Genomic DNA, 25344 nt, shown 5'->3' with positions numbered 1-25344 from the left:
TCACCTACTTTGAACGTTTCCATATCGCTGTAGACTGCAGACCAAGTAGCCTGACCCAACTAAAACGAGTTCGCCTTCTTCAACCGATCACTCTCCCTTTCCTCCCTCACATGCTCATCATAGCCCTCAATACACCTCAGCCTTTCCGTAGGGCTCAGATAAACCATGCCACCATCTTTGCACCAACCCTCCCAAATCTTAGGCCGCCCTTTTTTCTCCCTGCGTACAGTTTCTCCTCCAATTTCCACCTCTTCGTTCTCCATGATACTGCCCGCTGCCCACTCAATAACGTAGTGCTCCTTCAGGTACTCTGCTTTGCATTCGCGTCCCGAGGCTAGGCAGTTGCAGCGAATGCTTTTGGGGATTACATCGCAGTCGACATCGAAGGTAATGGTTTCGTTGATGCCAATCAGATCGGCGTGTGAGAAACTGGAGTCGGAGAAGTATTGCTGTGACGTTGCGGGTGCGACGAGTGCGGTGATGCGAAATGTTGGCTTCTCTGGTGTGATCTTGAAGTAGGCCACGAGCGTGCTGAAGATGCCTGACATGGTGGGTGGTATGTGGGCGTGGGCGTGGGCGTGGTTTGGATGCGCTTGTGATTTAGACGTGACTTTTGGGATTTTGTTTGAGAGTAGGCTTGGTATTCGGGAATGAGGTTGTTGAAAAAGCAATGACCGGAAGCGTGTTCATTTATTAAAAATATCTCATGTGTTGACTCAAATGTATAACCATGGTTCTCATGTTCTGGCGAAGACCCCTAATAGCGAGCCACTCACGGCACTCATAATGCTTCATCGTACCAAACCCGAAGATCAAACGCAGAGAATATCATGGTAGAAGATGTGACCAAGGTCTTTGCGACGCTGCCAGTCGAATATTACTGATGCGCTGGAAGAGCGGAGACCGACGTCTCGAGATCCAGCACAGGAGTCGTGGGCCGCGCAGTACGCTGCAGTTCGGCGACGCTTCGCGAGATACCCATCGGTACACCACGTACAATTTTGTTGGCCGGGCTACTAAACCACGCAGCGTGTGTAGTTGTCGCGTATGCTGGAACCTGTTCAACTTCCGATTTTGCAGGTTTAGCTGCAGGAGGCTGGCGGGAGGACGGAATGGGAGTCGATACAAGATCATCTCTACCACCGAAGAGCGAGTTGAATATTATGCTCGGGCCTAGCGACTTGAAAGTGCTTCTCGTGCGGCGCATGGAAGACGGGTTCATCGGCTCTAATGTGGTATGGTGGTTGTCGCTTATGTGTCCTATTGGAGTTTTTGAGAGCTTTCGCTTGTCCGAATTCTCTGCGGCGTGCTCCGTAAAGTCTTTGATATCTGAGGTAGCAGCTTCTGGCTCATGTGGACGCGACTCGTGTTCCGAAACTGCGGACATATCGCTCGCGCAATCGGAGGATGAAGAACAGGCGGTACTGCATAGCGCGCCTTTGGAAACAATACACTTAGAGTCCGATATTGCAGAGACTTTCCGTAATTCTACACTCATCGAAGGGGTTGTGGCCATCGTAGACGATTCAGGAAAAAGGCCATCACGACTTGAGACTTCAGAGCATACTGTCGACGATCTTCCGCTTTCAGACGATTCTTTTGGTTCTTCTGTGTCGAAGGAGGGTTCGAGGGTAGGCGGTGTATTGGATGGCAAGTGTCGCTTCTGCTTCAGAGCAGTGTTTGACCGCTTCGGCCGAGACTTTGTCGCGAAGACATGAGACTTTTTTACCCTGCGTGGCATTTTGAGAACGGGGTCGCGGCCCAGCCGAGAACTTCAGAAATGACGTAAGCGGAGTGAGATTTCGGTCGGTCCAACTAAGGTCGAGGTTGAGCTCGGACGCCGGGTAGTTGGTTTAATGGCTGGAGTAAATTGTCAAGGAAATGAACTGACACCCGCTCAGTTAGACGGGTGCGCGGAGGCTTCTTTGAGTTTTCACGAACAGTGTGTGAAAGCGTTTGGGGTTTTACGATTTGGATCGCTGTCGAGTGAACATCCATCGACCAGGCTGGATTGCGATAGTTGCGCGACTCGAGCTGGGGCCTGTGGCGAAGCTTCTTTTGTTGCTTGTGGGAGTGAATTGTTGTAGGCTTGACATTCTGGATCAAATTTAGTGCTGTAGTGTGGGCAAATGTTGGTGACAAAGACATGGACGTTTGCTGCGCAGTCGTAGATGTCTCGTTGTTCAAACACTAGTCCGATTGCGGCTAGCATCTGGTTCGTACGACCGCAGACTGCAGCTGGAGTTGCTGCCACCCGCTGTCAGACATGGATACCATGCAAGCCAGGATCGATTCATCCGGAAGCTAGTACCCCACCTTTGTAAGCATGTCAGCGCCGTTTCTCAATCGCTTTTCGCGTTGAAACTTACTCTCAAATCTGCAATCATGGACCGGGAGCACGCCGGTGAGATGACCTTTGAGGTCGACGCAGGTCACGATGAGCCGAATTCGAACAATGTGACAAGCAGTCGAGAAAGGAAGCTACTGATGAAAGTCGACCTGTGCGTTCTGCCTACCGTCATTGTACTGTATCTCTTGTGTTTCATCGATCGAACGAACATCGGTAAGGCCGTTTGCGCATGGCTTGTTTATGCCCACGGACTGATCACAACAGGCAACGCCCGTATAGCTGGCATGGAGGAGGATCTCAAGCTTGAGGGATATGACTACAACGTCGTATTATCGGCGTTTTACGTGTCATACATAGTCTTCGAGATGCCAGCAACGCTCTGCTGCAAACTGATCGGTGCGCACGATGAATAGAGCGCTTTGTTCAATTCTGATATAGCAGTAGGCCCTGGATGGTTTCTGCCGATGACTTCGTTTGGCTTCGGTGCCATGTCTATCGCGACAGCCTTCGTACGAACCCGCGCTCAGGCGTGTGCTGTTCGATTCCTGCTTGGGATCTTCGAGGCCGGCGTAATGCCTGGATGCGTTTACTACCTCTCACGATGGTACAAAAGGTCGGAATTGACCTTTCGTCTTGGGCTGTGGTTGTCCATGGCCCCTCTCGCGGGAGCTTTCGGTGGCATGATCGCTTCGGCTATCCTGAACTTGAGCTCCGTCGGTTTCTTCGATGGTTGGCAAATGTAAGCAAATAGCCTGTATGTTGCAAGTCCCTGAATAACAGTTGAAAGGATCTTTGCGATCGAAGGCATCGTTACCATGTGCCTTTCTGTCGTGGCCTTTTTCACACTGACTGACCGCCCGGACACTGCACGCTGGATGACCGAAGATGAGATACGGATGATAGTTGGCAGGATAAAATCCGAGCGTCTCAACCAGACCGAACTGCTCGACAAGATCGATACCTTGAAGCTTCGACGCGGCTTCTCCAACCCAATCACGCTTGCGACATCGTTCATCTTCCTGCTTGACAGCATAACTGTCATAGCCATTTCGTTCTTCTTGCCGACGATCGTTCGTACCATTTACCCAGCTCGCACCGTCGTCCAACAGCAGCTCTTGACAGTGCCGCCGTACGTTCTGGGTGTGGTCTGCACTATTCTGATCACGACCGTAAGCTGGCAAATGAACTCTCGACAGACGCTCATTGCATTCACGGGCCCTTTTGTAATTGCTGGGTATGCGATGTTCCTTGCGACGATGAACGCAAGTGTTCGATATGCGGCTATCTTCCTTTGCGCATCAACATGCTTCTCGTTGGCTGCCATGACGAACGCACAAGTCAGCGCAAACGTGCTTTCTGACTCTGCGCGTAGCATTGCCATTGGAACCAACGTCTTTTTTGGATACGTTGGCGCCCTGATCGCCAGTTGGACTTATCTACCTGGCGACTCTCCCCGTTATGCCATTGGAAATGGGATCAACTTGGGTTGCGCAGTGACATGGACCGTCGTGGCGATCTTCACTAAGCTCTGGATGACCCGCGACAACAGGAAGAGGGACAGGAGGCAGCTAGAAGCTCATACAGAGCTCGCATCATTATCAGATGACGAGATCGCGAACCTTGAGTGGAAGCACCCTGCATGGCGATGGAAGCCGTGACTGACGCCACATTCTCCTCAGAGGCCCCAGAGACATTGCGGCGTTTATGGAAGAAGCCCACATGGCTCTTCACGTTTAATCCTGCCGCCGAGGGTAGAATGGCCGACCAGGTTCGCAGTGCATGCGACCAGATTTCCCTTCACGACAAAGTTCTCTTCTGAAGCCGGAAGCTGTTTCCAGTGTCTTCCTATGAGTTAGCTACTTGTATTCAATCTCAAATTCACACGACAGAGGCGTGAAGTCGCAAACTTACATGCCTTTGTTCCTTCACAATCGCTCGTTCACTGCAAACAGATTCACCCACCTGATGCATTTCCACGAACATGTCTATCGACTGCAAGCCCTGAGTTGCCAGCTGCTCGAATCAGTCTCTACCAACTTGCAGCCTTCGTTCAAGCAGGCATGGACAACTTCCTCAACACGCAACTGCATCCCGCAGACACTTGCAACATCTGCACCGAGCACTTCAGCGCGACCCATCAGCCTGCGGCGCTGCCTTGCAAGCATATCTTCGGCCATGAGTGCATCAAGAAGTGGCTGAAGGAGGGTAGGGGAAACTCAAATGCTTGTCCAACTTGCCGTTACGTCGTGGTCCCCAAACCAAACCCACGCGCAACCTTCGATGTTGCCTCAATCTGGAAAGCAATATGCGACCAGCCGCCGGAACGCCTCCATGCTTTCATGATGAAGATATGGTCTGGCCTGGAGATACTTTGGCAGCGAGAGCCCACCGGTGCCTTCACGGTAACCTCCATTCTCGACCAAGCCATCATCCCGGCCCTGATTAACACTGCACATCGCACTAACGCGCCCGATGATCGGCGGCCAGACTCTCTTTTGGATTGCTACAATCTCGTGGCCGCATCTTGGGACTCCCTGGGCCGCCCCAACATAGCGACTGGTCTCGCGATCCCGTTGGTTCGGCTTGCACGTTTGATGGCCAGCGCAGGTGCTGTGCTACCAAAATGGCTGACCAAGAACCCACGCGCAAACAGACTAGTCTGGCGCGCAAATGCCTGTCTACCTATCGGCGAAGTAGACATATCGTGGCGCTACATCATCGAAGCCTCCCAACAGATCGATTCGCCTTACTTCCCCTTGCTGCACCTCTATACCGTGTTCATAAGCCAGAGTATCGCTCACTTCCCTGCACCAATTCCATATCCCACCAAGCGTCATGAGATCATGAACCTTGTGGTTGAGCGTTGTTGTACAAAGATTGGTGGAGGAGGGGCGGCTTGGAAGGGCAAGCCGGGCGACGAGCTCAAGGAGGTTTTGGTGGGGGTATACGACGAGTTACGAAGGCATCAGCTGGAGAAGAACCGGATGAGTCTGCGAGGTCACGACGGAGAGGATGCGCTGGTCAAGGGCATATGGGCTCTCGCTGGCTGGGGCGGTGGAAGAGGTAACGCGCGCTGATGGCATTGCGTAGGTGGGGCCATTCGAGCCATCTTAATTTTATGTGCTTTATGAAGTTAGCATCCTTGTATCGATTCAGAAAGATAAGGATATTGAACGCATACCTGAATTGTAGAAGGATACCAGCATGACTTTCGAATGATGATGCTCACTGGTCGCCGTTAGCGTGTTCCTGGAGGCTTGGCGGATTGCGACGCGTTCATGTCGCGCGGGGTTGCGCGCCTCTCCTCCCGTCGGGTTGCACCATCAATTGTACGGACTTGTCGGTAAACCTCAGAAACCCACGCGACTCTGAGCCATTCGATATCATCGCCATTGGCTTGTACAGAATATTTCGAGCATGACTTCAAGCCCGCCGCGCCTGCCGATGCTTGTCTTATTGAAGCATCCTGTGCAGGAGTGAGACTACGATGAACCTGGCATGATCGCGACACCACAGCTCACGTTCGCCATATCAGACACCATGGGGCTTCTCCCAAAATTATCCAAGATGAGCTACTTTGAACAACCTTAGAACGAAGGCTGAACGAAGACTGAACACAGCCGCACATCTTGCGAAACGTGGAAGCGATCAAGCGGAACTCATTTACGAACAAGGCAAAATGCCTTGCATCGTATCTGCTCCAGAGGGTCAATACAAGACTATCAATACGCTGTCCAGCTCGGATACTCGATGACGGCAACTGCCAGACTACCGGACAGATCATAACGGCAGGTATAAAACACAGTACAAGCACATTAACTCGCTTTGAGCGTACCACTAAGAGGCATTGGTTTAGATTGACATCCTAGACAAGCAACAATTATCCGCCACAACGGCATCACTCCCTTGAGATTTTCGGCAGTCTTCGCGAATGCGATGATGTCTGGAATGATATATAACTTTCCTATATAGTCATGTCAAGGTCTCGATACTTTACGAGTAGCCTTCATCACATCTGACGGAATGCATTTCTCGTCTCATCTATGGCTGACGGCTACAGTCGGAGTACTCTCAGCTACTCAATCATCGGCCGAATGTACGCGCGAAGGTCTTCTTGCAGCCGCAGAGTCCTATCTAGCGGCTCAGGTTGCGGGCTCTCCTAGCAGTCTCAGCCTCGCGCCCACGAACTTCACATATCTGCAAAACAACAAGGCTTCCAACATTACGACTGGTCTCCTCTCAACGCCCTTCGTCATCGACCTCAACCGCTCATCCACCGACACCGAAGCATGCGCCAGCTACACAATGTGGATCAGCGCTTCTGGGAACAAACCCTACGTAGTTAGCACCCAAATCCGCCATCTGAACAACGACACGTCGTCCATCAGCTCCATCGATACCGTAGCGGCTACAACCGGCGACCTGTTCTTCGACGCGAAGAAGACCCTTTCCTACATCCGCGCCGAATCGTGGTCTACCCTTCCCACCGCCTCGCGACCCTCACGTGCTCTCCTCAAGTCTGTCGGTGACGCCTACCTCGACATGTGGACGAATGCCACTGCTGCCGACACTATACCCTGGGGCACTCAATGTGAGAGGGTGGAGGGAAGCATGTATACCAACCCTTGTGGAGCGAGTCTTCCGCACGGAGGGAGTCAGAAAGCGAATGGCATGAGGCGATACGTTATGGATGAGAGTATTGGTAGTGTGCAGGTCAGTTGCCAATTCGATAGCTTGGGAGCTTGGCCGGACAGTCACGAGATAAGGATTGAGGGTGGGAAGGTGAGGTACGTGCATACCGTCACTGTACTGAGGGGTGTCGGCGCTTGAGATGCGCTATTGCATTTCTATTACAGTCATTGTATAGGATCAATCGTCTCAGTTCATGGCTCTTGCTCGTCTACTTAATATCAGCGCTCTTGACAACTGTGCCAAACACATCTGCCAGCTCTGCCAGCGCCACCCTGGTGACCTCGTCGCCCTTGACACCAGGTATATCACGGTCGCCGATGGCATCCTCTACCAGAACGACTTCGTATCCCTTCTGGAAAGCCTCACGTGCAGTTGTGGACACGCAGACGTGTGCCATGTAACCAGTCAGGACAAGCTTCTTAACACCCATCTTCTCTAATGTCTCATGCAGAGATGTCTGTTCAAAGGATCCGGGGTAGTTTTTCCAGATCTTCTCTTCTCCGTCCTGGTCATAGATTAGCGACAATTCCCCTAGGAGGTTCTAGTGGCCAGCGTACCTGTGCTTTGACCTCCTTGAACTCTTCCGCCAGGTCAGTGCCAGGCGTGAAGACGGGTGCGCCTTCGGGTGTCTGGTGCAGGATGTGGATGATCTTGCCGTTTGCTTTGCGGTACTTGTCGAGGAGGTCGGCAATGACCTTTCCGCTTGCTGCGGCGTTTGTTACGGTGAGAGCGCCGGATGACTAGTCGGTAGAGTTAGCGATGCGGCTGGCAAGGAGAGAGCGAGTGTGAGCAATGAGGATATTAAACGTTCGGCAATAAATCGCTGCATTCAAAACGAAACCATCCTTGCCGATAAATGGGCAGTAGTTGTCTTTCAGGATTCAGGGGATGAAGCATGTAGACCGCTAGATAGACAGGGGTTATTACTTACATATTCATTTTGGGCGTCAATGATGAGAAGAGCAGAGTCGCTCGTCGAAGCCGTAGAGGCGGGCATGCCGAGAAGGTCACGGAAAGAAGGAGGAGCCATTTTTTGCGTAGGATAGTAGTATGTTGTTGTTCTGTGTGGTGTAGATGAAGTTCGTTGTGGAAGTATCGCTGTGATGGCAAATTCGGTGTGGGGGAAAAAAGGAGGTTTAAGTAACAACGAGCAAAGCAGATCCTACGTTGTAAGGTCGTAGTCTATATGGTAAGCAATGATTAATGATCTACTTGGTTCCAGAAGATGTGTATGCTATTCGGGATTTCGGGATACGACACCCTTTTGGGGTGAGTAGGCGTACCCCGCCTCTGTGGGTACCTGCATGACGCGCTGCCAGGACCTCGGCCCCATAGCGTCCAGCCGCCCGTGGGTCGCCATACCTGGGCATCTTCAGAGTCGGGTGCTTCACGCGTTGTTTCCTTGACATATCCGGGCTTTTTGGCCCGTGAAGTCTCACCTCAAAATGTGCTCGCACTTGTATTTTCACTGGCTTCCATTCTACCTGACCTAAGTCGACTCCCCGCTCACGCCTCCTGCGACGTACCAAGCCATCAGACAAGGAAGAAGCCGACTTTAGCAAGCCAATTTTCTTCACGAGTGCCTGAAAATCCAATGTCCAACAAGAACAATCTTCTCAAACCGTGATCAATGATTGCGACACCTAGCGCTTGTGTAGCTGTCGTACGCGGCGATGCGACAAGAACGATGAAGTTGCAACAGATGTATGAAACTCTACAACTTCCAGTCTTTTGCCCATACATTCGCCTTGCTGAACGGCAAGACACCTCCCTTCACCATGTACCGCTGAACATCGCTTGGCGAGACGAAGGGGACGGCAGGGCCTAATGCCACTGGCTTGCAACACCCAGCATTCTTTACCACAATCTCGTTGGCTTCCCTGTGATCGTTTGCCACAATCCAGACGCCCTTGGCATGCCCCTTGATCTCCTCAATGGCGAAGATACCGGAAGCCTTGACATCTCGAAGTGACGAGCCTTTGGAAAAACGTTGGATCGAATCTCCGAGCCAGTAAACGTTGTGAAGTTCGAGGGTACACTTCTGCTGGCGAAGGAAATCGGCGGAGTTGTCGTTCTGCTGAGTATCGTCGAAGTGTAGTGTCTCCAAGCGTGACCAATCGGGAGAGTGTGACGAGCCGCCCAAGAGCCCCATGTGTACCGAACCCTCGTTGCCCAGTCCATCTCCGCTAATGGAAAGATGCGTTATACCCGCGTAGTGCGATGCTGTGTTGATATTCTGATCGTGCAGAATACCCAAGTCATGGTCTATGGCATCCAGAATTGACATGTAATGACCAACGTACTTTATGGCAAGTACATGTCCGAGCTGAGTAGCGGGTATCGGTGGCGCGCTTGGATCGGCATCACTCAATGCCCAGATTGAATGCGTTTCGATGTAGACTTTGAGCTTCTCTTTCCGCATGGAGTTGCGGAGAACGGCATCAACGGCGTGATCAAACATCCTAGTGCATTCGTGACCGAGGTATGCTGGATATGGCACGAACATCATGCGGCGGCGAGTCCACATCTCGTCCTCAAAATCCTCCGGATCGTGGTCTTTATATAGCAGCACTGTCTGAAGGAGCTCCTCACTGGAGGGTCGCTCCTGTGCTGGTCGAGATTTGTGGAAACCGGGAACGTGGATCATTTCCTTGACGCCATGAAAGTTTCCCAGTGAGTGTGCCAGGGAGTCGCGTAACTGGGCAGAGTCGCGCTCTTCATGGCACCCATCTATGAAGTGGAGATAGGTGTTCGAATTTGGCGGCAGCTCATCGTCACTGTCGGCCTCCCAGTCATCGTGCTGCGTGAGTTCTCCATGGAGCCCAAACTTATCAGGCGGTGTCGGCCATACGTTCTCGAAGATGACCGCCGAAACACGTCCTAGGTTGCAGCTGGGGTTGGTGCTTTGGGTCTGCACTGCTTGTGCCATCCTCGAGATACTGCTGGACGTAGGCATTATATAGAAAGCCGTCTCGGAAATAACCCATGCGGGGATGACCGCGCTCAGGAACCTGTTCACGCGACGTAGCGATGAGATGTCGGAGGCGTCATTCGTACTCCTCGCGATCATAACAATCAGCTCGGGCGGCAGGTCGTCGAGGCGTCGAAGCTGTCCTGGGATATATACGGAGGCAAGGTGAGTAGCGCTCATCTTTTCGTAGATGTTGGTTTTTCCTCCGGGTTTGGAAACTGTATCGCGGGCGCCGGTGTATATGCGCTGTAGTTGAGACTGGTCCTGATCAGGCAGCGGATGTGGGAGTTGCAGTTGAGAAGGAGAAAGCTGCGGCTTCCGGTGGGTTTAATTATGTAGAAGTGAGTAGCGGAGGTTTTTGAAAGTGGCTGGGACGAGATTTCACCCCCATGGTTGACAGGTCGCGCGCTTCTCTCTCGCAGTATACACACACGTTTCACATGCGTTATCCTGAAGCTTCTATTGGTAGTTGCGGTCGCCGATCAGAGATTTCGCACCTTGTGATGGCACAATAGCGCGCCATTTCATCGTTCAGATGAGATATAGTGAAGGTGAAGGTGAGCCGGCCATGCAACCGAGGTGTAAGCGTCGTGACATCTTGATAGATCTTCTAGGAGCGCCGATGCGCATGGGAGTACTGCTTACAACCTTCGTAGTGGGGTTGCAGTCTTCCAAGGTTAGGAAGGGATGGTATCATGGCAGCCATCATGTCCAGAGATTAAGTTGGAGATAGAGGCGTGTTTGGAATGCATGCCTCGCCGTTGGAGCATAAAATCGATTGTCAGAGCAGTGAAACGGTAGGTATGTGGCGAAGCGCATGTATATGATCCAGTGTTCACAATGACTACAGCGCCTGGATATGCCACTGAAGTCGTGTTATGGGATGCCGTTTGTAGCGCAGCTTGGTGATTGCTATGAGCGTGCCGCCTGGGCAAGCTGCAAGCAGCGGCTAGGACAAGGCGAGTGAAGGGAAGTGCGCAACTTGTTAGACGCCTGACCTTGATGCAGAGATTCGCTGTTTGGTTTGGTTGTCGAAAAAAAGTCAACAATTCATGTGCAGCGAAGGAAGACAAAGAGATGGTAGCGTGAGAGGTGAAAGCGTGTACGAGATTGCGTACAGCGTCAAAAGACGCAGTTTGCGCGCTAGTATCCACAGTGGGGCTAGATTAAGTAACGATCGGCGACTTCGCAAACTACGGTGATAAATGAGATACAGGCCCACACGATGAAGATATGGAGACAGGTTGTGAAATAAAGCGTCAAACTAGCTGCGGCTCGCTAGGGGAGACATGGTTGTTACGAAAGCTTGGAAGGATTCGGTGTAACGCGCAAAGAAAGGATTAAGATCGAACTATTATCAGCACACTGCTGGTACAACAAAACCAAACACTCGCAAAGAGATTGATGACGCCAAATCGTGTGAAGGCGAATTTGAAACACTTGTCAAAACCTCGTCTAAGCGTGTCAGTAAGCCAGTGTCAAGCTTTCGTGTAGGTTGAGAAACATACCAGCTCAAAGATACGTTCGCCCACCCGGCGCCGCTTCTTTGATCTCCTTGAGATGTTTTCCGTGCTCCTCGATAACTTTCGGGGAAGTCTTCGTGACTTCACCTTGACGAAGCGCATAAGAGTACCAGGTCTTGAAGCATTCTTTCTGAGAGGCTGTCGGATAGCGTACGCCTTTCGCGCGATGGGCTTGGAGAACCATGGTCTCGAGAGATTGAGTTGCAGCAGGCATAATGATGGCGCGACGGTGAGAGAACAAGATCGGTGAAGCGATGACTGAATGTGCAATACGACGCAGGGTAGATCAGTTCTGAGAGCGAACTCGGAGTAGTATTACTGCAAGCGGATCCGCAGTGAAAATCGCCGTCACGTGATGACAGTAGTCTCAGATCGATTTGCGGAAGCGAAGAACAAAAGTGGAGCAAGTGAGTGTATGAAGATAGGAAGACTTGACAAGGCAGAATGGTCGTGGGCTTACATGCCTTGGTGTTATCTTTTTCCGGCTCTCCATCAGATCTCCGTGACAGGTATAACGGCAGACGTGCGCAGCGGCCTGCCGGTGCTCAAGTCACCGAGTATGGATCGAGAGCCATCATCGGGAATTTCCCGAACTCTGAATAGCCGTGCACGCCTTGGTGCCTGTCAAAATTGTATGCAGATCTCAAGTCCGGCGTGAATGCGGCACATGTTGACATTCTGCGCTTGACGACCTCGGGAATGTTACCTGCTTGTAAAACCATATCAAGTGCTGACGTTGCTCTTCCGACCTCAGGATTTACTCAACAAACTAGCTGATGGGAGGAGGAACAAGTAAAGATGTAAGCATGCGGTGAGATCCGGTGCTTCGCTTCTATAGACGCTACGGGTGGGTCACCGGTGTCAAAGGCATCAAGTCGGGCGACGCGCGGGAAAGCGGGGTCAGTGCGGCGGGCCGAAAGCGAGCCCACCCTGAAGTTCGGCGACCAATGCACAGGATGAAACGGCGGATACAGGGCGTGGTACATACTTCCGAGGCAGTTTGGGTAAACCAGGGCATGCGCAACTCTCGTTCGTGATTGTTCGGGTTCGGCGGCATTTAGCTACTCCATGCAAAAGCTAAACACCATATTCAAATGAGTAGATTAACACCAGCGTGTATACAGTCGCCGAGGACCTATGAGGGAGCATCCTCCATCGGAAGTACCTTGCTTGTAGGAACATCTTCCCACTTCTGCGGGAGGTCACCTCGATGTTTGTTGAAGACCTTGACACCATTGAACTTCAGCTCCCCTCCAGCACTTTCTGGCAACCTGATCGTTCCGCCGAAACACAGACCGCTCTCACTGAACTCGATTCCTCCCTGAGCGATGCGATAAGTGCCTGAGTCGTAGTATTCGCCGGTCGGATTATCAAGTCGAGCGTCAAAACACAAATCGGGTAACTCGGAAGTGTCAATCTCAAGAGCAGGAATGTCTCTAAGATTTCTAGTCTTCAGGTTAGTCTTCTTCTGTGCCGGTGTTCTTTGCCCAGCCAAATCTAGTGCGGCCTCGCGAAGTCTTTCAACTTCGGCGTTCACGTAATCAGTAGGACCACGTTGGCCCCGTCTTTCTTTTGCTGTGGCCCAAAGGTACTCTGTGAGGTGGGGATCGTCGAGCCCAAGTACTGCCGGGCCAACAAATTTGCCAAAGTTGATGTAAGCTTCGAGTATGCCAGACGTAGTTGAGGGAGCACCAATGTACTTGATCACGATGTTGAGTTGCCCGACGAGATCTGGATGTCTCGTCTCAAGCAACGGACACTGTACCATGTAGGTACCTGCTATCTGAGTCATGTACCTATGCAGCCTGGTTCTGCTGTGTTCATCAAGAATCGCTCGCCATAGAGGGCTCTCGGACTGAGGTACAGAAACCGCAAGCTCTTGTGTTGACGATACTTCTCTTTTTACAGGAACCGCAACTGGAAGGGGCAGATGGTCCACGTGCTCTGGAGGCGTCGGGGGTGCGCCTGGAGTTTGCTCGATCGAGGATAATGGGTGTTCCGTGTTATCGATATCAGACTCAGGAGTAGGCGACGGGAGCTTTTGTCTTTTGTGCAAACCGCCGGAAGCTTCACCAAGATCTTCAGCGTCCGGTAGTGGCCGCTTGTATACAGCGGGTGCTTGGAGAACATTGGCGTCGTTCGCGGCTTGCGTTTCTGGTGCAGGTCGTGCGGCCTGACTCGCGTTCGGCTTTGACTTTGTCACCGTGGCAGGCAACGTTTTTTCGATGAGTAGATTCTTTTGCTGCGCAGCAAAGCACCAGCACTGGGAAGCGTTGTGTCGCGTTTTATTCTTGAAATAATTCTCTGAAGCTGGGTGCTCAGGATATGCTTTGGCCCAAACCTCCTCTAAATTGTGGAAGAGTTCAAGGAGATGCTCCAATGGGCGCTGGACATGGGTTAGTGTGATGGGTAATAAACATGGGTATTGTTAAACTAACGATGTAGTATTTGTCCTCCAGTATCGCGTTGATAATCTCGAGACTCGAGATCATGTCAAGCTTCGTTCGGCGGACTTCTTCACCGGGACGCCCGAAAGCGCGTAACAGCAACTGCGCCTGGAGCCATTCCTCCGAGACGTCCTCCACTCCGAGTCGCGCGTTGATGAGCTTTTGCTCGACCTCCTCCTCAAGCTCAAGGCAGAAGTGGTTTATCAGCATTCGTGTGCGCGGGTGAAGCGATCCATTATATGTATACGTCACTCCGGCCAAGGTTGTTGCGGCAGAAGATAGTCCGGCCATTGTCGTAAGTAATTGGTGAATGCAATCAACTTTGTGATTTAGGCTCGCAGTAAGTGCTGGAAATATGGGGATAGGGCATGTGTGTCGATACTGTCCATAGTGGCAGTATCTCGATGTATATGGGTGCATGGCGATACCCCTGCGAGCGGACGCAGGGTGGGGATGCTTGCCGAGACGCGCGTTGGCCTTAGCTGACACTGCGGCATCTGGAATCCGCTGCTCGCCGACCAATGACAAGCGCCGGCCATCTGAAAGCGACAAGTCGCTCTCAGCAGTCAGGCACCCTTCTACAGAATCTCCACAAGTTGTCCCGAGCCTAGCGCGAAGGTTCAATAAACTGTAAACTCTACCTAGGTGTGTCCAGATCCAACAAGGTGACGTAGCGCACCACGATGCTCTCAGTATTGCCGCACGCATCGGAAGTCGGCGTCGAAGATATGAGCGAGCAGCCTGAAGTTCAGACTCGAGTCATGCATGCAGCTTCTTCTTCTCAACACCTGGGCACACTAGCAGCGACGGCACTGTTACATGCAAAGTGTCAGTATTCACTGCGGACCCGGCGGGCTGACCCAGGCATACAGAAGGATGCATCCGCGCATTAACACGCTAACAATGCGCTGTCTGTAAGGTTTGCAGGGTCTTTCACACCACAGCCAAAGATCGCGATGACACGCGTTGCGGTGTACATTGATACCTGACAAAGCAACAGTCGAAAGCGGTCAACAGTAGGGCTGGAAAAGAATATTTACATGGCTAAAGATCGCGCGGCACGCCCAGCGCACTGCTGCTCGTACGCCTACTCTGATAACTAGCGACAAAATCTACCCCATTAACATCGGTCAACAAACGAAATCTTCTGTCGGTCAAAACTCGTTCCACACCGCCCCATATTTGACCTTCGACGTATCGTAATCCAACCACTTCTCAACGGTGCAAGAATCATCGCTTTTGATTCTGTGACCAGAAATCTTTACAGGCGTGTCGCTGATCATAGGAAGGTTGATCTTGCCTTCGAAATACAAATTATCTGCCCGGAATTCGAGATGCGCGGTATTGCCAGAGATGCGAATGGGTCCACCAATGGATGGTCTGTTCTCGTATAGTCGAGCTTCGCAGTCGAGGTCGAGTGGCTTTCGTAAGTCGAGAGGCGGTGATTTAATGATCGCGTCCATAGGTAATTCATTTACTCTTTTGAGCTCTTCTAGAACGTCTCGAAGTCTTTCTGTGTCCTTGTCAATCCTGCATTTCCCATTGCCACCATCTCTTGAACGCTGGCTTTGGTGTCTGTAACACCAATCTTGGACTATGTCAAGGCCAGGCCCCATAACCATGGTGCCTTTCAATAGCCCAAGGTTGAGGTGGGCCTCGAGCAAGCCACGTTCCTGTGTATGATCATCAAGGCCTTGAACAACCATGCGCAGACTACTTTTTAGTTCTGGGTGTTTATGCTCAATCAGTGGGCACTGAATCCAGTAAGTACCCATAGCTGCAACGAAAGTCTGCTTGGCACGGCATGCCTCGTGTTGGCTCATGAGATTTTTCTCATCCTCGCTTCGTTCTGGAGTCCATGGGTTTTCGGGTTGCTTCCCCCAATAACGGTTCACATACTCCCCTGCATGTGAGGGTATGGCTGCGTCGACACCGTCGCTTGTGAACTCTTCCGATTTGATCTTCTTACTGGACAGAATCTCATGGTCGTATGGGATGGGTTCATCGAGCTCCCTTTTGAGGTCGTTTGCTGCAGGTGGTGTAGATGGAGGAGTAATTGTAGATGGAGGAGTAATTGTAGATGGAGGAGTGATTGTGGATAGAGGAGTGATTGTGGATGGAGGAGTGATTGTGGATGGAGGAGTAATCGTAGACGGAGGAGTAATTGTAGATGGAGGAGTAATGTGCCATCCATGCCTCCTGTGCCATTCTGTGGCAAGGTTCTCGAATATCTGTCTCGGATATACTGGCAGCTGCAATGATTATTAGTTCAAGGAACACGGCTGAAAGAACTAGATTTTTGAACTGAAGTAAGGAAACACGGGACTTGCCAATTCCTCTGCCACGCGGCCAGCTTTCAGCTTTTCCAGTCCTTCTCGCAGCATCTTAATTCTGACGTAGTTTGCTTCTTTGCCCAAGTCCGCAGGAGAGATTACACCCCAGAATAATCCGTGTCTACGCATCTCTTTTTCGTTCATGTTGAAAAGCGTGACGAGAATTCTATCGATGCCGAGACGACGTTCTCCATTAATTCTGTACAGTGTGCCATCATATGAGTAGATGTCTCCTTCCACCTTTTCCTTCACCTCGATAACGATTGGATTCGACATTCTGTATTAGCTGGAAGTTTGCAGAAATAATAAGGGTATCGTCATGTCTTTATATGAAGAACTTTTGGATCCCTGTAGGCGTTCATACGGACGCGTCGCGCTAGTGACCACTAGTGCTCACCAGAACGCGCCGAAGAAGTAAATCTTCCCCAGCCATCTTCATTTTTGAAACCGTATCGATCACAATGGCTGAAATCCCGACAGCCTTTTAGATTCCATCGCGTTCTTTCGATATTGAATTGTTTCGGTCCGGGTCAGGTTGTGGTATAGTGTTGCTTCCTGTCATCGGGCCTTACTGTTAGCGCGTAGTGTCTTGAGCCCTCAGGGTCAAATGCCACGCCACTTTCATCGCGAGAACGCGTTCGTGCTGAAGTGGTTTAGATAACTCTACCAGGTTTGTACGCTTTTGAATTTTCGGCGTTTTGCTCGTCTCGTGCCAACGTTACCTACCTAGGTACTTAGGCAAATACCTGTTACGGTGAAGGGTAACCACCACCTCAAGGTTCTGCTAACGTATCTCGTGCATGTACTATTGCAAGTTATTTTTCCCAAGCTTAACGACTTGATCTTCTCAATATGCGAACCAATACTCCGTGCTTAGTATCCATAGCATATCCGCGTCAGTCCGGAAGCGATGTTACGATCATCTTCCGGAACGATCGAGACCACGAATAGATATTTGCAAAGTTTGCCAACGTCCAACTGCGAGATTGTTAGCAATTACTCTATGTCAGCCAAACACTTACTACACTAAACCGGACAGATGTAGAAGGCGCCCGTGGGCTTATAGAAGTGCGACGCATTTATCCTTTTGCCTTCACTGCGAGATTTCCACCACATATATACGCTACGCTAGATATGGGAAAACAACATATATACAATTCCTCCAGGTGGTTTGCCATTGCATGTAATTGCCAGAGTGACGGCTTCCAAGGTTCGATTCACATCATGTGTATGGGGCTTTCACCATTCTCATGTGCGTACGATCGCGCCTTTGCCAAGTATTCGCAGATATGGCCACCTGCGAGTTGCTATACTTACCTTCACTCCCTGCCTCGTCCGTAAAAGGTGGAAATACAACCTACGTACTCCAGAAGCAGTGATTTTACACTTCTCAGTTCAACTACACCTGCGACACCTACCAACCACTTACGACTCGTTTGCCTCGGACAGACTGTTCCGCTCCTACTGCAGGTTGATTTGAGGGGAAAAGAGGACTCCACCTCACAAATACACACCTGACCGCCGTCATCATGCCTCTCCTAGCTCCGACCAAGGGACAAAAGAAGGCGGCGAAGAGAGCTGCTAGGAAACAAGGGTCATCGGCCACTAAGGAGGCGCCTTCGAGTAACGTAAAGTATGCACTAGTCGGTACTGTCGAGCCTGAGCGGTTCGACACGCCTCCCAGTCGACTCATACCTACCCAGGACAGCGCAACATCGCCACGGGATGTGGCTGTGTCCACTCATCAACACTCTAGCCTTATGTCTTCTGAAGATATTGACGCTGCTTCACCTACCTCAACTGCCTTACAGCAGCTACCACCATCGAGCACTGATGTCACTGGGTTTCAGTCCTCAGGCTCTTTGCCTACGTTGTCGCCACTGCCTTTAGAGTCCCTGGGCAGCTTCAACGATAGCTTCACCTTCACAGCTCCCACCGGCGTTGCTACGTTTGGTGAACGCTCAAACATCACTGACGTTTTCAATCACGAGTATGGAACCTCTTTACCCCAGGATGTTGAGGACATTGATGATAATAGTTCAACTTCAGTGGCTTTCAGCGAAGCCTTCGTGAAAGAGCTAGGTAGTCCTACGTTTACGACCGCCGCAGCACCAAGCAAAGCTTTCAAGGAAGTGTTATCACAAAAGTCGGATGCGACAGAGTCATCGATCTTCACGCGGCTCGAGGATGCCACGATTGACAACGGTACAGTCCCTGTGTACAGATATGAGTTCCCACTCATAGCTACTGATGTCGAGAACAAGCCGGAAGTGTCGTTGGACTATGCAAATAAGGAGCGGGCTCTTGTACCGTACTGCACGCCCAAGCCACTTAGCCTTACCGTGGACTACGAAGTGGACCAAGATCTCGTCGAGAACGGCACCGACCTGTCACTTGAGAGCATACTCCCTCATCGGATGTTCTTAGCGAGCGCGGATGGTGTGATCCAATGCATCGCATACGACCAGCTTCTCCACGACGTCGAAACCGTCAAGGATGACGGCGGGTCAGACTTTGACTCAGTCGCTTCTCCAATCAAAGGTTTCCTCGAGCATTCCAATGGCGCACATGACAAGACCTCCGAGAGTATTGACAGTCGCATCGAAGACGCCCGGTCAGACTCCGGCATCCGCGAAAGGCTTCACGATGTGGACAACGCGGGTTTAGAGGGTTCCGAAGTATCCGACTTGTGTGATCGCGAAGAGCTCTCGAGCCATACGGACGATTCGAATGTCGGTTCGGACGAGGCTGCATCGGTCAGTACCGAGAAGTGTGAAGTTGTTGCGACGCAGCAAGGAAGCCTCCAATCAACCACACGCTCAGGCAGCAAAGAAGGGCTTCGGGACGCACCACTGAACGAGCTCTCCAATGGAGAGCTTGCGGAGACAGTGGCGACTAGCCCTCAAGTAGCTTCCAACTGTGGCTCCTATGTGAGTGTAATGCGTCTCGGTACGGAGCCCCTCTCCTCCTACCTTGAAGTCATGGAGGCCGAGGAAAGCGGAAAGGCTACTCGAGACGCCGTGGTCACTGCATTCCTGAAGCTTGTCAATATCGAGCGAAAGAAGCGAGGGGTTCATGCTCTACCGTCGTTATACAGAGCACAAAGTGTGCTGAGCAGTAGCATTCTTCAGCACACAATCATGCTCGGTACTACGACTGTTGCGTCTTTCATTGCTCAGTTGAGCTTCGATGAGAAAGACGAGGTTGGGATGGGCGACGTGTGTGCGGCTTGGGATCGATTGGGCCGTGAGGAAGTGCAACGGCAACCGATGGCTTCTGGAGGCATCATGGGTACTTTAGGCAGGGCTCTGGGCAGGCTTGGTGGTTCGTATCTCGAGAAGTGGTTCGAGTGAACGAGAAGTTGCGGACCGTCTTTCATGTCATCTTTCGTTCTGCTTAGAGTCACCTTAACGCCCATGTTGACTTCGTATCGCGCATGTAACGCTCTGGTAGTATAACATACATCATTTCCACACAGTCCTCTTCCAACCATTTCTGCAAGACGGCTAATCAGCGCTGTACGATCGTACGGAAACCCTTCGGCTAGTTCCTCACGCCATCCAATTTTGCACTGAGAAATCTTGCACGCATCACTCGTACGAGCCGGACAGCTCATCTCCCAGGTCGAATCGCCTGCGCAGCCGAAGTGTGGCAAACAACAACAAGGCTTGTCAGGGGTCGGTGGTAAGCAGGAGCTTTGGTGGGCCATGAAATGACTCCGGGAATCGTACTCGGCAAGATCTGATATCCACAACGCGTAGATGAAACAGCACAAGATCTTGGAAGGCCGATATCGTTCATAGCAGCAGCCAGACTAGTCACACAGGGACAAGAATCTACATCGGTATACAGCAGCGGCTGAAGGTGAAGTTGCCACACACCAGGATGCAGATACTCCTTTCCACCGTGGTATACTATTGTAGACCGGATGACATCCCTGCCTACGTCCTTCATGTTTCCTTTTTCCGCGATGATGCCGTGATAGCCATCGGATGGACCGACCCTGATCTACGCGCCGTCCAGGACATGGCTGGGTAAATTCGTACGACCTCTAGATGCCACCGGCTTGCCAGCTAATATGAAGCATTCGGCGGTCTTGGATCTAGAGAACTGGGCAAGTTGCGCGACCTACAAGCGCAGCCGTAGTGCCCCGATGCTGTACGCGAAGCCGTTAGTGCTAGATACTGGTGGTCGCTTCGGATGGTGTTGCACCAGCAGTTCATCCTGTAGTTCATGTTGTTAGTCAGATACTATCGCGTCGATCGCCTAACTGAGTACAGGCGATCAAGGCAGAATGAGAGTTTGCGAAGTGATGATCTTGGGAACACTGAGAGTGTAAAGTGTGAAGATTTCGCGAACCTCGATACACTTCCAGGGGTGCCTTGACTTGTCAGTAATAACACCACCATTATGCGTTCATGTAGTGCATAGTAACATTGCTATCATGTACTCACCGACCTCGAGATCCACTCATGCACTCCACACATCATCTCCGCTCAAGATACCCACCGCGCTTGGCATGTCTTACCAGGATCGGTAGAAAAGCCGGCTACTATACATCTTGGCAGATCCTCTTCATCCGGTGGTTATCCTGAGTTTGCCGAGGCTTCCCGCCATGAGCGCCCAATGTTTCATCACGTGCGCCACTGTCGCTAACAATATCATCGCCTACATGACATTAGCGCGGCGGGTGTTCCTTCCAAGCTTCGTTGTCTTCCGAGGAGTGTGGGGTAAGGCGACCACCTGTACCCTAGTGGCGTTCTTTTATATTAACATCCTGTGAACCGGGTTGAGAAAGCGCGTAAAGCCCGGATCAGCGATATTATCTTTGTGGTGTCGTGCAGATGTGTGCAAGGGGCATGGATCTTTGTGCTCTTCTATCTTTTCCATGATTACCGAGGCCGGTCACTGAACGGTGCAGCTTGCCGTGTTCGTGGTCCCTAGGCCGTTCTCGTCAGTGCGCTGGGCGTGCTTTTCGAAATGAGAGGACTGGAACACACCATCGTCGTTGACACCAAGACGGATGTAGACAGAGGCGAGATGATACCTCATGACCACCAAAGGCGACTTCTTCCAGCGATTCAGGCTCATCTCCACCTCGAAGTTGACATATAAGCTCGTTGCTTCTCGCAGTTCAGTATCATCACCGCATCCAGCACAGATCTCCAACTCAGCTCAACATGGTCTCTTTCAAGTCTCTCCTTCTCGCCGCTGTGGCTACCACCAGCGTGCTCGCCGCTCCCTTTGACTTCCTCACTGAGCGTGACGATGGCAACGCAACTGCTCTTGAGAAGCGTCAATCCACTCCCAGCGCTGAGGGCTACAACAACGGGTACTTCTACTCGTGGTGGACTGATGGCGGTGGTTCCGCTCAGTACACCATGGGAGAGGGCAGCAGGTACTCCGTGACCTGGAGGAACACCGGCAACTTCGTCGGTGGCAAGGGATGGAACCCTGGAACCGGCCGGTATGTCATCTGAAGAACTAAGCTTCATCATTTGCTGATCCCCATCTTAGCACGATCAACTACGGTGGATCTTTCCAGCCTCAGGGTAACGGTTACCTTGCCGTCTACGGTTGGACCCGCAACCCGCTTGTGGAGTACTACGTGATCGAGTCCTACGGCACCTACAACCCCAGCAGCGGATCCCAGCGCAAGGGCAGCTTCACGACTGACGGCGGTACCTACGACGTTTCCACCTCCACCCGTACCAACCAGCCCTCCATCGATGGAACAAGGACCTTTCAGCAGTACTGGTAAGTTGACAAGCAACATGTGGGCGTTGGACGCGCACTAACAACCTCCCAGGTCTGTCCGCACGCAGAAGCGCGTCGGTGGCAGCGTCAACATGCAAAACCACTTCAACGCCTGGGCTCGTTACGGCATGAACTTGGGCCAGCACTACTACCAGATCGTTGCCACTGAGGGTTACCAGTCTTCTGGCAGCTCGGACATCTATGTGCAGACTTCCTAAGTCAGGATAGGTCGCGGATAATCGGATGAGCAGTCGGTGTGCAAGAACAGACAATATCGGCGCTTCGGTTGCTGTCCGAATTAGACTGTAGATACGGGCGATGCGGGTCGTTCGAACTAGTCCGTAATGTGTCAATCTAATCGCTCGTTCAAATATCGTTCGCCTTGAACTCCCTGCATTGACTTCCTTTTCTCCTATATCCCTGCAAGCAGACTTCCAAGCAATCATGTCGGCCACCTTCTAGAATCGGCCAAGCTTTCCTCGTGTTGTGGCTGCATGCCAAGCTCAGAACGTGGCTGCCAAGGTAGGAGATATATTACTTGTGGGTCATGATCTCGCAAGCGGAAATAACGCCCATCAGCCGAGAAGACGTAAGGGGTGGCTGCATGTGGCGGCGGACTGTGATGGAAGTCCTCGTTACGGGTCTCCTCATCCGTGAGGCCTTCAATTTGGAGCACCAGTCTTCGGGCATGAGGAAATTGAGTGCTGAGCAGAGTTGGACATGTTCCATGGCAGGGCCTAACCTCCGAGGACGTACTGCGTTGTCGCCAGTACACGATTGACCAGATATGCAACTGCAAGGTATCAACACTGTGATGCTGTTAGTCGAGTGACTATGGGACACAACGAGGTCTATGAAGAAGAACGCAGTGCAGCAACTTCCCCTATCAAATAGTGAGACGCTGTTGCCCATGTTCACATCTGGAACCGGCTTCTTGCCCACGGGTCCATCCGCTCGATATATTATCGTCGATCGCGGTGATCGCGATGATCGCCACAGGGAGAGGGGTATGCAGTCGACGACATATCTTCTGATAGTCACCATGTCTTCGATCGACTGTAGTGAACGTGAGTGATGGTGGCAGACGCGTCAATGTTGGAAGTAAGACGATGGGAAGTCACGGATGCACCTTGCCCAATTGGGCGCACTGGTACGCAAGCCATCCCAGATGTACAACATATATTCATCACGGCAATGGAGATAAGCAAACATCGCAATACTGATACATCATTGTCATATCTTCATTGAGTGGTGTATTTCCCCACCATGTACATGTATCCCCGTCTCCTTTTATATACAATGACATCTACATCTTATTGAACACATTCGTACCCGTAACATACTCCTCAGTCCCCTCTCTCCTCCGACTCTCCGTAACATTCTCATAAGTCTCCTCCGTAACAATGAGCTCGTCGCTCAAACTCTCCAACAACACACTACTCTCCGCTTCCGCGCCGGCCATGTAATCGAAGCTCTCGCCAGACTCACTGCCGGCCTTCTCGAATACATCAGCACCGCCGTCGAACCACCGGGCTTGCTCGCCTATCCAGTCGACTCCACCAGTGCGTCGATCGCGGCGTACGACCTCCTTTTCTTCGAGAGGTAGAAGGGGGAGATCGGTCTTGGGAGGGAGAATGGTGCGGCGGTGCCAGGCACCGAGGAACATGCCTTCGGGGTCGACTTCGTTGCGGACGCGGTTGTATTCGTCTAGGTCGTTGCCGTATACGGAGGAGAGGTAGGCGTTGTCGACGGATTGGAAGTTCTTCGCCCAGTGAGGTCGGCCGTTGTACTCTTTCATCAGGTGTTCGAAGGCCTGGTAGTAGCGTTCGCGGCAAGGGGGGTCCTGACCGTAGGGGCGGTAGAGCGTTGCGTTAAGGTACAGAGCGGGTTGATCGGGATATGAAGTATCAAGGAACGGACGCGGTTCTCGGTTGACAGTGTTTGCGATGCGGACTTCGATAGGCGAGTGGACGTATAGACCTTTGGTGCTGAAGGGAATGCCGGAGGATTGCTCGTCGCCGTGCAACCAGTCCGTCAGTCGCGACAATACCTCGGGACCTTTATCGAGGGGAACGCTCCATTCGTTGACGAACTGCGAGTAGAGGCAGTTCATCAAGAGTTCCGTGCGCTGCTCGCCAACCGCAGAGATGAGAGCACCGTCCTTGAAACCGTATTGCATGCCGAAGACGAACCACTCAACCCAAGGTAGGAAGCGCGGAACGTACTGGGAAATCCAGAGAAGGATGTGGTAGGTGTGGAAGCCGACACTACCGCCATACCAGTTGTACTCCGGTTGCCTATGTGCCTTGTCCGTCTTGTCTGCCCGCCATACGACTGCGCGCTTCATGTACGGTAGCCACCATACTCGCGTAAACTCGCTCGATGTCCAGAGCCCGTTGTTCCAGTCTGCCAAAACGTCTTCGATCGGTAGTATAGTCTGTATCCATTCGACGTTGTTCGCTTCGATCATCTGGAACTCGATTTCGACGATAATGCCTAATGCGCCCAGCGAGACGAGCGCGGCCCGGAAGAGATCTGGCGATTGCTGGGGGGAGCAGCGTACCGCTTGGCCGTTCGCCAGTACTATGCGGAGGCTCTGAACGCGGTCGGAGAGGAGACCGTGGTTGTATGAACTGCCGTGCGTCGCTGTCGCAATCGCACCCGCCAGCGATTGATCGTCGATGGATCCGAGGTTCGGCATCGTCAAGCCGTGGCTCTTTGCTTGGAGGTTGAGATTGTGTAGGCGTATTCCAGCCTGTACAGTCATCGTCTTGCGCTCCTTGTCCACGTTCAACACCTCCTTGTAGTCGTCGAGGTTGATCATCCATGCCGACGTGCATGTTATGTCTGAGGGCGAATGTCCGCATCCTACAGTGACTACGCGCCTTCGCATACGTCTCGCGAGGTTAACAACCTTCTGCACCTCTTGGAGACTCTGCGGCCGGATGTAGAGCTCCGGCCGCGAATGGAACGTCCGAGCCCATGTGTGATGGATGTGTGACTGCGATGCGCGGAAGGGAACGTCGGGGTCCGTACGGTCCAACTCGATATTGAAGCGTGGCGGCATCATGACGCCGGATAGAGGCGACTGCGCCATCCTCGTGGTGTTGAGAATACACGATGCATGAGTCGAGATGATGGCGTACACATGAAAGATTGTCGCGATCGAAGGGTCCAGATGACGTTAGCGGCATATCAGTCTGGACCCCGCCAGAGCACGATAATATCTCGGAGCTATCTCGGGAATATCGCAGCTTTATCTACAGGCCAA

The 25344-nt window shown here is 51.9% G+C and overlaps 10 protein-coding genes across 10 annotated transcripts; 4 read left to right on the top strand and 6 right to left on the bottom strand.

Moving 5' to 3' along the window:
- Positions 1 to 59: 59 nt before the first annotated feature.
- Positions 60 to 548, bottom strand: J4E79_007431 (uncharacterized protein; the record flags this gene model as incomplete). The annotated part of the gene is made up of 1 exon (XM_049356297.1): positions 60 to 548. One exon carries the CDS (start codon positions 546 to 548, stop codon positions 60 to 62), a length of 489 nt encoding a protein of 162 aa, XP_049209184.1.
- A 1837-nt stretch (positions 549 to 2385) lies between these two features.
- Positions 2386 to 5427, top strand: J4E79_007430 (uncharacterized protein; the record flags this gene model as incomplete). The annotated part of the gene is made up of 4 exons (XM_049356296.1): positions 2386 to 2563; positions 2615 to 2746; positions 3254 to 3974; positions 4377 to 5427. The coding sequence occupies 4 exons, from the start codon at positions 2386 to 2388 to the stop codon at positions 5425 to 5427; spliced, it is 2082 nt and encodes a 693-aa protein (XP_049209183.1).
- A 946-nt stretch (positions 5428 to 6373) lies between these two features.
- On the top strand, positions 6374 to 7180 carry J4E79_007429 (uncharacterized protein; the record flags this gene model as incomplete). Its single annotated transcript, XM_049356295.1, has 1 exon — positions 6374 to 7180. One exon carries the CDS (start codon positions 6374 to 6376, stop codon positions 7178 to 7180), a length of 807 nt encoding a protein of 268 aa, XP_049209182.1.
- Positions 7181 to 7250: 70 nt separating this feature from the next.
- Positions 7251 to 8072, bottom strand: J4E79_007428 (uncharacterized protein; the record flags this gene model as incomplete). The annotated part of the gene is made up of 3 exons (XM_049356294.1): positions 7251 to 7547; positions 7600 to 7782; positions 7974 to 8072. The coding sequence occupies 3 exons, from the start codon at positions 8070 to 8072 to the stop codon at positions 7251 to 7253; spliced, it is 579 nt and encodes a 192-aa protein (XP_049209181.1).
- Positions 8073 to 8756: 684 nt separating this feature from the next.
- J4E79_007427 (uncharacterized protein) lies at positions 8757 to 10404 on the bottom strand (the record flags this gene model as incomplete). Its single annotated transcript, XM_049356293.1, has 2 exons — positions 8757 to 10322; positions 10399 to 10404. 2 exons carry the CDS (start codon positions 10402 to 10404, stop codon positions 8757 to 8759), a joined length of 1572 nt encoding a protein of 523 aa, XP_049209180.1.
- A 2267-nt stretch (positions 10405 to 12671) lies between these two features.
- Positions 12672 to 14193, bottom strand: J4E79_007426 (uncharacterized protein; the record flags this gene model as incomplete). The annotated part of the gene is made up of 2 exons (XM_049356292.1): positions 12672 to 13922; positions 13975 to 14193. 2 exons carry the CDS (start codon positions 14191 to 14193, stop codon positions 12672 to 12674), a joined length of 1470 nt encoding a protein of 489 aa, XP_049209179.1.
- Positions 14194 to 15137: 944 nt separating this feature from the next.
- Positions 15138 to 16460, bottom strand: J4E79_007425 (uncharacterized protein; the record flags this gene model as incomplete). Its single annotated transcript, XM_049356291.1, has 2 exons — positions 15138 to 16012; positions 16289 to 16460. 2 exons carry the CDS (start codon positions 16458 to 16460, stop codon positions 15138 to 15140), a joined length of 1047 nt encoding a protein of 348 aa, XP_049209178.1.
- A 1385-nt stretch (positions 16461 to 17845) lies between these two features.
- J4E79_007424 (uncharacterized protein) lies at positions 17846 to 19669 on the top strand (the record flags this gene model as incomplete). The annotated part of the gene is made up of 1 exon (XM_049356290.1): positions 17846 to 19669. One exon carries the CDS (start codon positions 17846 to 17848, stop codon positions 19667 to 19669), a length of 1824 nt encoding a protein of 607 aa, XP_049209177.1.
- A 1827-nt stretch (positions 19670 to 21496) lies between these two features.
- J4E79_007423 (uncharacterized protein) lies at positions 21497 to 22291 on the top strand (the record flags this gene model as incomplete). The annotated part of the gene is made up of 3 exons (XM_049356289.1): positions 21497 to 21783; positions 21834 to 22073; positions 22126 to 22291. 3 exons carry the CDS (start codon positions 21497 to 21499, stop codon positions 22289 to 22291), a joined length of 693 nt encoding a protein of 230 aa, XP_049209176.1.
- Positions 22292 to 23379: 1088 nt separating this feature from the next.
- On the bottom strand, positions 23380 to 25170 carry J4E79_007422 (uncharacterized protein; the record flags this gene model as incomplete). Its single annotated transcript, XM_049356288.1, has 1 exon — positions 23380 to 25170. One exon carries the CDS (start codon positions 25168 to 25170, stop codon positions 23380 to 23382), a length of 1791 nt encoding a protein of 596 aa, XP_049209175.1.
- Between the last annotated feature and the right edge of the window lie 174 nt (positions 25171 to 25344).

This window comes from Alternaria viburni (genome assembly GCF_023758015.1).
Source record: "Alternaria viburni strain BMP 2772 chromosome Unknown scaffold_16, whole genome shotgun sequence".
In the NCBI taxonomy this organism is placed as follows: domain Eukaryota; kingdom Fungi; phylum Ascomycota; class Dothideomycetes; order Pleosporales; family Pleosporaceae; genus Alternaria; species Alternaria viburni.
The sequence above is the reverse complement of the archived record's forward strand: the minus strand, read 5'-3'. Positions and strand labels throughout refer to the sequence as shown.